The sequence below is a fragment of the Lepidothrix coronata genome, unplaced genomic scaffold (assembly GCF_001604755.1).
Source record: "Lepidothrix coronata isolate B3197 unplaced genomic scaffold, Lepidothrix_coronata-1.0 Scaffold79, whole genome shotgun sequence".
NCBI classification, from domain to species: domain Eukaryota; kingdom Metazoa; phylum Chordata; class Aves; order Passeriformes; family Pipridae; genus Lepidothrix; species Lepidothrix coronata.
In genome coordinates, this window is record NW_016690259.1 from 129,476 (window position 1) to 144,117 (window position 14,642).

A 14,642-nucleotide genomic window follows, 5' to 3' on the forward strand; every position below is an offset into this window, starting at 1 on the left:
CTGGTGAGGCCACACCTGGAGTGCTGTGTCCAGTTCTGGGCCCCTCAGTTCAGGAAGGATATTGAGGTGCTGGAGCAGGTCCAGAGAAGAGCAACGAGGCTGATGAAGGGACTCGAGCAGAAGTCCTACGAGGAGAGGCTGAGGGAGCTGGGGTTGTTTAGCCTGGAGAAGAGGAGGCTCAGGGGAGACCTCATCACTCTCTACAACTCCCTGACAGGAGGTTGTAGCCAGGTGGGTTGGTCTCTTGTCCCAGGCAACTATCAGTAAGCCAAGAGGGCATGGTCTTAAGCTGTGCCAGGGAAGGTTTGGGTTAGATGTTAGGAAGAAATTCTTTACAGAGAGGGTAACCAGGCATTGGAATGAGCTGCCCAGGGAAGTGGTGGATTCTCTGTCCCTGGAGGTTTTTAAGATGAGACTGGATGTGGCACTGAGTGCCATGGTCTAGTAACCACAGCAGTAGTGGATCAAGGGTTGGACTTGATGATCTTGGAGGTCCTTTCTAACCTGGCTGATTCTATGATTCTATGAAGCCGAACATGGGAATGATTGAACAGGACAAGGTACCTCCAGGACTTCATGTATGGCTGTGGCAAAGGTATCCAGCACTTCAGGGCTCAAGAAATCCCTCCTTGTTGCACTCCGTCCATTCACATAGTAACTGAAAATAGGAAAAAAAAAACATAGCCAAAATTAAGGAAAAATACCACTAGTGGTACAAAATACCACCAAAAGTATTCAGCTGCTTGATACATTTATCCACAGCACTATTTTTTTGTCCAGGTCTTTTTATTATTTTGCTTTCCAAATGTGTAGATATTTCATTTGTATTTAAGGGACTGTCAGGTATAACTACCTCGATGGAGGCAGGATATCACAGAAATCTCCAACAGCAAAAGTAGTAGGTTTGTTTGCCTCTACTCATTTAGAATTAGGAAAACATCACTGGGTAAAAGCCAGCTTCTGCAAATCTTCTCTTGCTGTGGAGTCCGACACTCCTAGATGAGTACTTGCATTACTGTATCAAGTTATATATTAAAAATATCAGATCCCAGCTTCTGTCCCTCTGTTGGAATATTTTGGCCATTTGGAGGGGAACAGGATGTAGGCATCCCTATGGGATGAAGGTTGGCCTTCACTAGGAGCAGTAGAGCTTTTAAGTCTGGTTTGTCCAAATAAAGAACGGGAAATTGGGATCCTTGTGGTTTTTGCATTTTTTGTGCTGTCACTCAGTTCTACCAGAAGTAGCTGAAGTCTTCCAGCCACAGGGGGAAGCTAAAACCTGATAATCCTAAATTAGTAAAGAAAATAACACATGTCCACTTAAAGCAAAGGCAGCCACAGGAAGGGCAAGAACAGCCCAGGAAGGGGAGAGGACAAGTTTCGTGCCTTTCTAGCAGTTCAAAATGCATAGACGAGTCATATATATATACACATATGTATGTAACAGAAGTATGTGCATCTTTTCCCACTCTCACCTGACTGCTGCATGTCACTGTGCTGCATTTGACTCCGGGAAAAAAACCTGCCTTCGCACGGAAAAGTCTTTCAAGCATGAGGGCTTCATGGCAGGTGCCCTGCTGCCAACTTGCCGCCTGAGCCTTTTAAACCTGCATATCTAAGCCAGGCATAAGAGCAAAGGGCTGGGACTGTGCCAGTGCTGCTTGCACTGCAGGTGGGATCTGAGGGCCAGCTACCCACACAGAGCCCACACTCACTTGGAGAGCAAACCTAAGGGAACAGGAGAAGCTACTATCCCTTCTCCATGGGTAGGAGTCAGCCAGACCTGCAGGGCTTTCATTTATATCAAGTAGACATAAATAGAGAGAAAAAGACAGCACAACACAGCTCATGAGGCTTCTGTTGCACTTTTTAGAAGGAGTTGGGTGCATTTGTCAACAGGATCATCAGTGACTCCCTGAATTAGTTTTCAGCAAGAAAAACTTTCACTCAAGCAGGTTCAGCCTTTCTGAAGCCAAGAAAAGAATCAATGTCAGGAGTACTGACTCTGTTTTAAAGTCCAGCCACCCTTAGTTGTTTAAAACTTTACATTAAAACCCTTCTACTCTCACAGAGGTTCAGCAGAGGCATCTCTGCTGAGTAAGCTTGAGCCATCTTATTTTCCTTTTGTACAACACCCTCTTCTTCCCATGGGAAAGTGCATTTTATTTGCAAGAAGTGGCAGCTTGGAGCTTTGAAACAACCAGGACTGCAGCTCAGATCTCACTAGCTTTTGGTACCTGTTGAAATGCATATGCAAAAAGGCTCAACCGCTGCAGAAACTCTCCTCGTGCAGGAGAGAGCCATATGACTGACTTAACCCCTCACGCTCCTGTGAGAAGAAAAGCTGCTACGTCATCTTTTTTCCCACATCCCACTTCTGTTTTTCTCCATGCACATATTTAGCAAGCAAAATGACTGTCTTGCACACATTGCATTCCCTGCAGCTGTGCCTATGTTACAACCCCCCACCACTGCTTTTGGGTCTCTGCACCAAGTAGCCTCTTTGGAGGATTCTGCACTTCTCTAATATACTCCCTCAATTCCTCTCTTATTCTGAACAGAAAAGTTTGTGGAGAGGCCCCCGAGGAATTGCTGAAAAGGGTATTTCACCCCCCTCCTTCCTGCTGAGATGTTCAAACTGACGTTTTGTGAAGAAAACAGGCAATAATCAGAGTGACAATGGCATTCAAGTGGTACTTACTGGTGCCACGTGACAGAGTCGATCACCTTCCCTCCCGATTTCAGGAAGCTGCAACCAGAGGGAATGTGGTGGAGAGCAGGGGGTTAGGAGGTACTGGTGATGGGTCATGGCCCCCCCACAAGCGAGCCACCATGCACAGCCCTCCCCTCTGCCCCCGGCTGGCAGCAGTGATCGGGAATGCTTTGGGACCACAGGCTTTGGGCAGCCTGGCTGCCTCAGCAGGTTGCTGGGTGGATGAATTAATGTTTAACACACAGGGGTTTCTAGGGCGAAAAGCCCTTGTTAGCACAGCAGTACAGCCAGTGCTCAGTGGAAAAGCATGCAGACCACTGACATATTGCCAGCAGCTGAGTTTCAACCGGCTGAATGTTTAAGCCTTGAGCTCATGCATGCAGGTAAGGCTTTAGCTGTCCTCAGTCAAGGGGAAAAAAATCCATGTTTCCAATTTAAGGAAATATGCAATGAAATTGTTCTCAAACAGACCAGATGTGCCCATTTGTACATCCGTACTATTGATTTGGAACAGAAAATCCTTAAAACCCTGCTCAGATGCGTCCTCATGCCCCCTGCATCTGCATGCAGATAAAGTACCACTATCCACACCTGCCCCACCCTGGAGGGTGCTGCTGGTGCCCCACAGCCCTACCTTCTCAGCAGTCTCTGTGTGTGCTTCCTGGGCTGCCCAACATCGGGACCGTAGAGCTTTGCATGCTGGTAGAGGGTGTAGTTATTCAGAAGTTGGCGTAAGTGAACAAAATCTTGCCCCAGCTGGGAGCCGTCGATGTGGATGCCAGATTTCTTCCTGAAGCTGTTGGGCTCTGGGAAAGACACGTGCACATCAACACCCCACTCTAGTTCTGGGACACAAAATAGGGCAGCTTGTTCCACATGGGGAGCACCAGTCCCCTAAGGCTTCACCTGATCCGGCAGGGTACAAGTGAGGTATTTGAAGGTAGTAAGCATGAAATCAAAAGCCTGGAGGACGCAGCGTGCTACTCTCCAGCACTCTATCCTAGCCAGTCTCGATAGGTGACATCCTGCACCTTGAGGAATATCATTCACCTGATCTAAAAGCCTTGGTAGGAGAAGCAAAATCACCTCAATTTGCTCATTCATTGGATCTTCTCATGAAATCCCTCCCTGCAAATTAAGACCTTAATGTTTCTTAATAAAACATCACCTTGCCTTTATGTGCCATCATCCACATGATTCAAAACTACCAGCCCACACCCTGTGGTGGTACTTTCCCAGGTGACAGCTGGCCTGGCCAACAAACAGGCTTTGCACTTACCATTCCCGAGCTCCCAGGAGATGTTGTAGCTCTGTGAGGCACAGTAGTCCAGCAGCGCCTGGGCGTTCGAGCTGTCCCACTGCAAACCACCTTTCCGCAGCAAGGCATTGAGTCCAAAGATCAGGTGAAACCCTGAGCAGTTTGCAAAGCTGTAGAGAATATCCAGGGTATTTTCTGCACAGAGGAGAAAGGGAGTATGCTTATCCCAAGGTTACACTGTGCTAGTTGAGCTCCAGCCAAGCAACAATTGTACTGCCCATATTTATTTAGTCTGATGCTGCAGATGTGCAAACAGTAGAAAAAGAGTTCTTTGAATATTTTGCTAAGGAGGTAAAATGTTTATTTTTCAGTGGTTTCACCTCCTGACAGCCTACAACCCTTTTACTGTGGGGCAGAGATTTGCACCTCCTTGTTTATAAACCCTACAGAGAAATCCATCAAAGTCTTACTTGTAATGGTGGCGTTTTTGTGCTTTTTCCAGTTCTGCTCAGCAAGAATCAGCTTCTCCTGGCTGGGCCACTGGACCAGCAGCAGCTTCTCAACAGCAGAGAACACAGGTGTTGAGCCACAAGCCTCTGCAGGGTAGAAGGTTGATAGGAATTAAGTCCTCACCTTCATAGCCAGGGTCCAACACGTGAAGGGCTGCATCCCTCAGGAGGAAGCACAGTTTCTTGGTTCCAGCCTGAGAGCTGGTCGTGCACTTCTGTGAAATGCATTGCTACTTCCATAGCATTAACGACATAGGAAAAGAGGGCTGGCTTGATGCATAAATATGTAAAAAATTAATATTTTTCAGTTTGAGGTGATGGAGATAGTGGGGTGAGGGAAGACTGAGCTGTGCTTCTGTAAGCTGGTATTGTGGCAGTCAACCCCCAATAAACTGTTTTTTTGGAGCACCATCCGGAAACCCTCGTTCCAGTGACCTGACAAAGCATAGGCTGCCATGCCCAAGGAGCAGATAAGCTGTCTTGGCATGCAGTGGTGTGGCTGGGATCATAGCCCACCTTGCTGTGGGCACAAACAGGGCAATGCTTCCTGCACTGCCCGTCCTGTGCAGAGGAAAGCGCTGCATCCCCTGCATGGCTCCAGCAGCAACACTGGCAGGAGTCATGAGACACTTGTTCTTCAGAGCTCATGTTTTTTCTTGGCACACAAACCAGAAACAAGCCACAACCTGAAGAGGTTCCTCTTCCTAAAGAGAGGAAGGCACGAGCCAGGGTCACAGGAGGCAGCTACTTAGGGAAGTGATACGAAGGGAAAAGTACCACTCGACCTCAAAATCGAGCACCCCTGGTTGTACAGTAAGGTATGATTGCACTGTTGTTCTATGTACCACAGGAACAGATGGTAAATTTTTCATTGGAAACACCTCTAGAAGGGTTTACGTGCTTTTGCTAAGTTTAAAGAGAAAATACCAAGCTCAAGCAGTTGGCAGTGCTCCAGTGGATCCGTGCTTGCTCTGTCAGACACAGGAGGGCAAGGCTGCACTCCCCACCTAGCTCTCTGGCTTTGGCCAGCATAGAGAAATCATGCACTGTGTTCTCCTCAGATTATTTCTTCCATCTCTTACTTGATTTTCATAATGAAGCCACAGCTTTTGAGCTGACCTTGAACACCTCCCAGGCAGTGTGGGAGGTCCCAAGACTGCTGCAAGGAGCACAGGGCAGCAAAGGGAGAGTCTCAGCAGAGATGCCCTGGCAGATTTCAGTCCCCCACATTCTTTCTCACTTTCCAATGGCTGGCACAGCTCTTCCCACAAACTGTGCTGAAGGTCCACGGATCTCCTCTCCATGGAGGAGAGGAATGATGACCCTGTGGAGGACACCCAGCACTGCTCCCATGCCCTTGCAGCATCCCCAGCCTGCATCAAAGTCCTCTCCTAAACCCAGGATGATTTTGAGTCTAACACATTGATGCTCATTTTACCTTGCTGTGCCTGAAGTTCCCAGAGGATTTTTTCTTCTGAAGTTGAGTCTTTGTTGGGATCAAAGATAAGAAAATCTGTCTCAGTGCCGCCGAACCTCAGGAAGCCTGGAGACAGGGCTGTCGCCAGTGCACGCAGTTTGGGATTGCTGAGGAAGGAACATTGAGAAACAGAAAACCACTGTAGCTTTGGTGTAGAGGCTAAATATGGGAAGTACTTGGAGGAATATGCTGCAGTGACTTGGGGCTATCCAGTTCACTCAGGGCACTCCTGACACCTGCCTGGATCTGTGTCCCAGCCCTCTGCACTGTACAACAGGGACACTGCTGGCCAGGTGAGCCAGGAGAGCATTGATGAGGCAACAAGGTGAAGACATGCCTGAGGGAACATGGGCACAGGCAGGGAGCCAAATCCTCGAAGAAAAGTAAGGCGATATTTCAAAACAGGTAGTTTTTTTATCCTAAACATGCCTCTCACCTAGACCTTTTGGTTTTGTTTATGCAACATTAACATAACAGTCCCCTGAGAAGGTGGGCATAAAACTGACTTTACATCGTCACTCCCCCTTTCAATCAAAAACAGCCAAAGCAATCTTTTTTGTGCCTAAGAGAGATTAAGTGTCCATGCTGGGGCAGGTGCTAGCTTTAGCAAAGCAGGTGCACAAAAGAACACAACTCTGCCTCTGTTACTTGCATACACCTCGTGCAGGATGTGCAGCACTGACACCCAACCCTCACTGGGGGATGAAGGACACCAGGCACATCAGCCTTATCTGCCCAGTGGTGACAAACAGCAGATTAGAGGCCACTGAGTACTTCCCACTCCTCTTGGTGGCAGGGCTGGCCCCAGAGTGAACCCCAAGGCGTGTGGTTGGGGCTGGAGGTTGGGGACCTGAGCCCTCTCCAGTAAAGCTGGTGACGCCTCTCTCCCCACCTCGGTGAGGAGGAAAAGATGAAAATGGTGAGAGGAGGGAAATCAGGACTGGAAAAATACAGTGGGATGAAAAATGGGATCAGAGAGACGAAAAGGGAAGAATTAAGACAAGTTTCCAAAAAAAAAAAAAAAGAGAGAATAAAAAAGGAAAAAAAAAGATTAAAAAAAAGAGCAAAAGCAGGGAAGAAAAGGCAGAAGAGAGGTCAGAGGCAAAAGAATGGGCAGGGAACACCATCACCCAGCAGTCCAGAGTTGTTTAGTGTTACCCAGGGAGAAAAAAGACTTCATGTATTGGATCTCTCAGTTCGGCTTTGGTGGTGACAGACCCTCCTCAGCATTTATTTGACTTCATGTTGACATAAGTCTGCCAAGCTACCTGAGGGCTCAGATAATTTTTATCCTGTGGAACAGCAGGAATAGCAGCCCCCAGCCCCTCCACACATAACGCCTTTGTTCTGTATAATTCACAGAATTGTTAAGCTTAGAAAAGAACTCTAAGATCATAAAATCCAAACATTAACCCAGCACTGCCATGTTCAGCACTAAACCACATAAACTATGTCCCAAAGTGCCACATCCATAGGTTTTTTGAACACTTTCAAGAATGGTGATCCTACCACTTCCCTGTTCCGATGCCTATTTTACTTAATATCCAATCTAAATCTCCCCTGATGCAACTTGATGTCGTTTCCTCTCCACCAGTCACTTGTTACCTGGGACAAGAGACCGAACCACACCTCGTTACAGCCTCCTTTCCGGTAGTTGTAAAAGAGCGATAAGGTCTCGCCTGAGCCTGCGTTTGCCAAACAACCCCAGTTCCCTCAGTTTCCTTCTCCTTTTTTTCTGCTCGCAAAGGAGCTTCTCTCCCAGGTTTATCCCCGAGCTGCCCCTTCCCTGCATCCACCCAGCCCAGCTACTCATTCCCTGAGCACAATCGAGCCGGCGCGGTTCGCACCCGCGGAAGGTACCGCCTTGCTGCCCTGGGAGGATGGAATTGGTGAATCCCGAAGCAGAAGTGATCCAGCAGCCTCCCCCGAACCCAGTTCCAGGCATGGGGGGTTCCCCGTTCCCCCCATCTCGCTCCGCAGCGCATTTTCCTGTTCTCCGTCGGGATGACAGGGCTCCCCCCACATCCCCGTGGCTGCGGACTTCTCTGCCTGCCGAGGACCTCTCCCCTTGCCCAGGGGGACCCCTCTGCCGTGCCCCTCCTCTCCCCAGGACCTTTTTTCCTTTGCCCAAAGAGGCGAGACGTGGCTCACCTGAGCAAGGCGACAAAGCGCGGATCCCGGGCCAGGCTGGCATCCAGAGTAAGGGAGAGGAAATCCGGGCTCACCTCGCCGCGGGGGCTGCCCCGGAGCCCCAGCCGCAGCACCACCGGCCCCTGCCCCCCCGCCAACGCCGGCAGCAGCAGAAGCAGCAGCAGCAGCAGCAGCATCCTCCGCTCCCAGCCCGCCGCCGCCGGCACCACCCCCGCGGAGGGCGGGCCAGGGGGTGCAGCCCTGCGCTCCCCGCCGGGAAGGACGGGGCCGGCGTGAGCAGGACCCTCCTCACCCCCTGGAAGCGGCTTAGGGCTGCAATCGCATCTCTTCGAGCCTCAAATCAGGTCCAGGACACCTGAAGCTGCCTCAGCCCTTGAAGCCTCAACCTTCCCAGCTGCCTCAACCATTGCAAAATGAACCTGTGTTTCAAGCTGGTTCCTTGCCTGCTCACGCCTTTGCAGCCTTGCAGCCGATCGGCCGCTTCTTACAGCATCGCGCCCTGCCCGAGCGGCCCCGGGCAGCTGCCTGCACAAACAGCGGGCTGGAAAATCGCTGCAGGATGAACGCTGCTGCTCGAGGGCTAAAATGTCGGGCCGGCAGCCCAGCCACGGGCCTCCAATGCGGGAAACAGAGTCACAGCCAGGTCAGATTGAAACCCGCCTCCCCCTGCTACAACGCCGTTGGAACAGGGATGTTTCTTAATTATAGAAACATGAAACTTGGAATTACTGTTACAATAAAGATTCAAGCGTGCTCTGGGTCTGCCCCCAAGGTGTTCCTTGCAAAATTCCTTCTTCAGCAACAGCTGACCTTGCAGGGACTGATGTCGGGAAACAGCCAGGTGCAGCCCTGGAGCAGGTATTGCTTAGTATCAGGGAATGATTTGGGTTGGAAGGGACCTTAAGAATCATATAGTTCCAACACCCCTGCCATGGTCAGGGACACCTCCCACTAGGCCAGGTTGCTCAAATCCCCATCCAACCTGGCCTTGAACACTACCAGGGACGGGGCATCCACAACTTCTCTGGGCAACCTGTGCCAGTGTCTCACCACCTTCATAGTAAAGAATTACTTCCTAACATCTGATCTAAACCTACCCTTCTTCAATTTAAGGCCATTCTGCTCTTGTCCTATCACACCATGTCCTCGTAAAAAGTCCCTCTCCAGCTCTCTTAGGTCTCAGTACCCTGTTAGGTACTGAAAAGTGCTGTAAGGTCTCTCTGGAGCCTTCACTTCTCCAGACTGAACAACCCCAACTCTCTCATCCTGTCTTCATAGGAGAGGTGTTCCAGCCCTCTGATCATCTTCATGGCCTCCTTTGGACTTATTCCAGCAGGTCCCCGACCTTCTTATTTTGGGGGTGCCAGAGCTGGATGCAGTACTGCAGGTGGAGTCTGGACTAGAGGGAGACAATCACCTCCCTGGACCTGCAGGTCCTGCTTCCTTTGAAGCAGCCCAGAATATAGTTGGCTTTCTGGACTGCAAGACTGATCTATGTTTCTGAGTTTCTGTGCACGCTACTGAAACATTTGCAGTTTTTAAACAAGTATGCTTTACATCTCCATTACATTTCTCACTTGTGTCAGTTCATCCTGAAGCATCCATGTTTCTTGCTGAGTTTGTTTTCAATCAGTTTTCTGCTGGAACAGGCTGCAAATCTGTTACTTTATTTGGGTGCAGTGCTTCCCACACACACCGAAGTTGGAGCATTAATCAGCATGGCTCAAGTGCTTGCCTGCCTGCCCCTTCCTGTTCCCGCTTGCTCTACATTTTTGTACTATTAAGTAACTCTCCACCGGAACTAGAAGAACTGGACCAAATTAACTCAGTTTTTGATAAACACATCCATGGCTCTGCCAAAAAGGAAACATCAGTGACACTCCTGACTGCCTCAATATCTTAGTCAGGGTAACACTTCCCATCTTGGGGGTGCAGCACCAATTATATGCCTACGCCCCAGGAAGGGCTGGGGTGACTGTCTGCCAGAGGAATAATTTGTCTATCAGCAGGTGACTGGAGCACCACACAAACTACCCAGCCCCATGAGCAAACCAAGGGTATAAGAATGTAGCTCAAGTGTGTGACAAATCATTGCTGCAAACCTAATTAAGGTTGCTACTACAGGTAGCTAGTTAAGGTTGCTACTACAGAAAAGGTTAACAGATGTCAGGGGGGATGAAGCCTGCGCACAGTTTTTTTCTGTTGGAATTCACTACTTCTGCCTTCATTTCCTCAGTTTGCTTCTTCGGGGAGAGATGCCTTAAATCACTTGCCACTGTGCTGTATTTCTAACAGCAGAGGCACAAGGTGTGTATTTCAAATGGCCAAGGCTATGTTTTGGATTCAGTCACTGTGAACGGATGTGTGTACATAAGGTCTAGCATGTGTTATGTTTTTAGCAGCCTGCAAACACTTGTAGCTGGAAAATAATGCCTTCCAGCATTTGCATGAGAGCTAGAGGTACTAAACAAGAATTTGCAGCTTTTGCCTGGGCATTTTTCACATTAATACCCATTTTTAAATATTGCAAAGTAGGGGTATAGAGGTATTTGGACTCCCATGGAAATTTGGGCAGAATTTGAGTGGTGCCGTGTGAACAAGGGGAACGCTTAAGAACCAGGACTAGGCTTAAGCTCACTTGAGTGTTATTTGAAGCCAGCTCTGAACGAGCACCCTATCCCACTTCCTCACTCCACAGAAAGCCTAGTCCCTGCCTTGTGACATTCAAATGCTTTGGTTATGCAGCTCCTAAAGCAGTTCTGCTTCTCCCATGCCAGCGATGCCATTAGGTACATTGTGCTGACTAGGTTTTTATAACTAGAGAAAACTAAAAATAAAACTTTCCAGGAATTTCAACTGTCTAACAGCAGCGGCACCATGCTATTGCTAACAGGGACCCCACTGCTCTTCCTGGGCAAGCACCAAGAGCTGATATACTTTCATATATATCAGTTTTATATTTTATATATATTATATATACCTTCTGCATATTAAGGGAATTCTGAAGGGAAGAGTTATACAAAAGGCAAACAATTCTTGTGACATAGCAGTGTTTGGGCAGATGAACAGAGCAGACCTGTGCCAGAGTAGCACTCCGTTTCTGTATAAGAAGCATCAGGAAGATGAAACTAAGTTGATGCCAAGAAAGCATGGAAACTGTAAAAACAGAGATGCCTATCAAAGTGGTTTTGTAAGCTATCCTTACTCCCTGCCCCCAGACCTCAGCCAGACCTTGTCCTGACAGAGCACACAGCTCTCAGCACTCTCAGCTGCTTTTATTTCTGAACTCAGCTGGTTAGAGGAGGCTGAGACAGCACACGCTCTGTTTATCCAGAGCTGGAAATAACACCATGGGTCTAGCTTTCTACAGTTCTCTTTGAAGTGCACACAGCTTTATAGACAGTTCTAAAAGACTGTTTCCACCGAGTGTGCAACTGACAGATTCAGGTGCGGTGGGAGCTGCGGAACACACCAAAATCACTCAGCCTCCCACTAACCAGAACAAAGCTTTTAAGTGAGAATATTTGCCTCTCATTACAACTGATGTGCAGAGCTGGACCACCGTGCTGAAAGAGATGAAATGAAGCTTTAAAAGGACGGACAAAGTGAGAGCTGCCTAGGCAGGACTAACTCACGTGGAAATGGCTTTCTAGAACAGAGGAACACAATAGGTCTTGTTCACACAATAGAAATTAACAGCTAAACGTTAACCTTACCAGTCCTTGCAGAGAGACGTTTTAAATAAGTTACATACAGGGATTCTTCAAAGCACAGAATTATGACTCAGGAGAAGGAAGGGAATCACACATACACAAAAAATTGATCTCTGTGGATAAGTTGGAAAGTGGAGTGAATAGGCACAAAGACTAAGAAATATGCTCTGAGGTTTTAGGTCAGAACACTTATTCTGCACCTGAAGAGACTTGCACACACCATAGCTCTGATTCAATTTACTGTGGGTTATGAAGGCATTGGCTGGAACATCCTACAGGGCATATTTTTATGACCTACCTTAGCTTTGAAGCACCTGCTGTTATTTCACATAGAAGTAAGATAAATTCATCAATGTTGCTTCTTTCCCTTTAACACAGGCTTTAGGACAGAAACATCCCATTGAAGCAAGTGAGAAATCTTTGCTTTCCAAAACATCCTGAACTCATCCTTACCACAAGCTTTCCCATAGCACATCCACCAAACCAAACCATACGCATTCCAACACCTACATGTTACATATATATATGTATATACATATATAATGAGCCCAGTACTGTACTTGACACTGAAGCACTTCAGCATCATCCGGCAGCACAAAAATATCATGACCAGCATCTGTTTTATACCTTTTTTCCCTTTTCCCATCTCCACCCAGGGGAAAAGCCCAGGTAAGAAAGCTTTATATGAAAAGCATTTGATCATACACTAATACGTATTGTAGAAACAGTAAGCAGTATGAAGTGCACGTACTGCCTCGCTTGACAAGCCTGATTTCAGAAAAATAAGACAAGCTACATATATCAGAGTTTCAGTGCAAATTAGAGCAGCTTCATTCATTTCACTTCTGATGTTCCCAAAGGTCACAGAGAAAGCCTTGGGGGAGTTGGACTCATCCATCTGGCAGAGCACAGCCTGTGTAAACAGAACAGCAGAGACAACAAACGTCAGCCTCTTTTTCTTTCCAGACCAGCTTCATGCAGATCTGAAACCACTCACTTGTTTCAAACTAGCTTTTCCTGCCATTTTCAAAGGAGATCCGACATTTCTAGGGAATACTTGACTTCCTTTCCAAGCATCCATCAGGTCAAAATCTGAACTCCCAACAGTGCTGGTTGTTAGTGATGGACAGTGTGAGGTTACAGTTAGCAACTGGCAGGAAGAATATTTTTTCCTGCTGTTCCCCTCCGCTGTATAAAAAGAAAAATGTACACTCTGATAAGCATGCAAGTACAAATATCACTGTGACAGAGGTTACTGCCTCATTAACTACTCGTAGTTAACGCAGCAATTAATGGATTATTTCCACAGCATCAGTTATTGCAATAAATCACTACTCAGAGTGAATAATTTTACAGTAACTTGCTCCTTGTTTTGTTTTTGCTTGTTTTTTTTTTTTTTCCCCAAAATCCATGCAAGACTGTACCAAACTCTGGAGAAACCACCAATAAAACTTTAGAGCAACTGGTTAGACCTTAAGAGCATCACTAAAATTTTCTTATATGTGTACTACATCAACTGCTTAGGTACATACAGTTATGCTGGAGTGAGCATCATCTGTCTTTTGAATGTAACACAAATAAACCAATAGAGAATTTAAAACTATCTATCATTTGGTGAAAAATATATCTCAATTAGAAGGGCAAGGCATTAAGAGACAGACTTACACAGCCTCAAGTCATGGCAAATACCGCTTCTGCCCTTGAGGGCCAATTATTGTTAGAGTCAACTTAATTTTCTGTTTCCAAAGCCATTTATGCCTCAGCTTTCAGGATCAGTAACAGGATTCCTCTAGTGGCACTCAATCAACCAGTGGAAATGAATCATGCTGCCTCTAAAAAGTGCTGGTTTTAAATTCTTGACCTGGTTTAATACTGAATGCACTCAAATATTGCACTTATGCAAACTTCGTAAGCCACTATGAATTATCATAAGTGGAGGTATGTTTTTGCTAAATAAAGAATTTATTGCATTGCTACCTATGAGCAGTACAATACTAGCATTTTCATCAGTTTTTCACCATAACTCCTTTCAATCAAGCATTCAACATTTAACGGCCCCACTGGATTTAAAACTATTCTTGTTTATTTCCAGAACGGCAACATAATTAACCAAAGTTGAGTAATGAACACACAGTTTAAATAAGGTTCATCTTAATTTTGCTTTACTGAGAAGAGACACCTGATTTTGCAGAGAAATGCCATGTTCAGGTGTGCCACTATACTGGCTACCATAATTCAGAACTACTTTTGTGTCTTTGTGAGACCCTACCTGGAATACTACATCCAGGTCCGGGGTCCTCAGCACAAGAAAGACATGGACCTGTTGGAGCAGGTTCAGAGGAGGTCACGAAGATGATCAGAGGGCTGCAGCCCTTCTCATATGAAAACAGGGTGAGAGAGCTGGGGTTGTTCAGCCTGCAGAAGGCTCCAGGACTTATAAAAAAAGAGGAAGAGAGACCTTTTACATAGGCAGATAGTGATAGGACAAGAGGGAATGGAGTTATTTAGACTGGATGTTAGGAACACATTTTTTTTCTATGAGGGTGGTGAGGCACTGGCACAGGTTTCCCAGAGAAGCTGAGGATGCCCCATCCCTGAAAGTGTTCAAGGACAGGTTGGATGGGGCTCTGAGCAACCTGGTCTAGTGAAAAGTGTCCCTGACTAAAACAGAGATGAAACTAGGTGATCTTTAAGATCCCTTCCAACCCAAACCATTCTATCATTCTATGACTTAACCCACCAGTCTATCCCAGCTTTCAAGTTTGTCTTAATGGGCAGTGCTCTACCATTGTCCAGTACTAGACACCAGCTTTGCAAAGTT

At 47.0% G+C, this 14,642-nt stretch overlaps 1 protein-coding gene across 1 annotated transcript in view; it reads right to left on the reverse strand.

Annotated features, from left to right (window-relative positions):
- Positions 1–8,284, reverse strand: part of HPSE (heparanase) — a 14,973-nt gene extending 6,689 nt beyond the window's left edge. Inside the window, exons 1-7 of the mRNA XM_017820184.1 lie at positions 8,109–8,284; positions 5,919–6,064; positions 4,442–4,567; positions 3,993–4,166; positions 3,348–3,519; positions 2,702–2,749; positions 565–658 (exon numbers count right to left, since the gene is read on the reverse strand). Coding sequence (XP_017675673.1) covers positions 565–658; positions 2,702–2,749; positions 3,348–3,519; positions 3,993–4,166; positions 4,442–4,567; positions 5,919–6,064; positions 8,109–8,284 — 936 coding nt within the window. The remainder of the gene's footprint in view (positions 1–564; positions 659–2,701; positions 2,750–3,347; positions 3,520–3,992; positions 4,167–4,441; positions 4,568–5,918; positions 6,065–8,108) is intronic.
- Between the last annotated feature and the right edge of the window lie 6,358 nt (positions 8,285–14,642).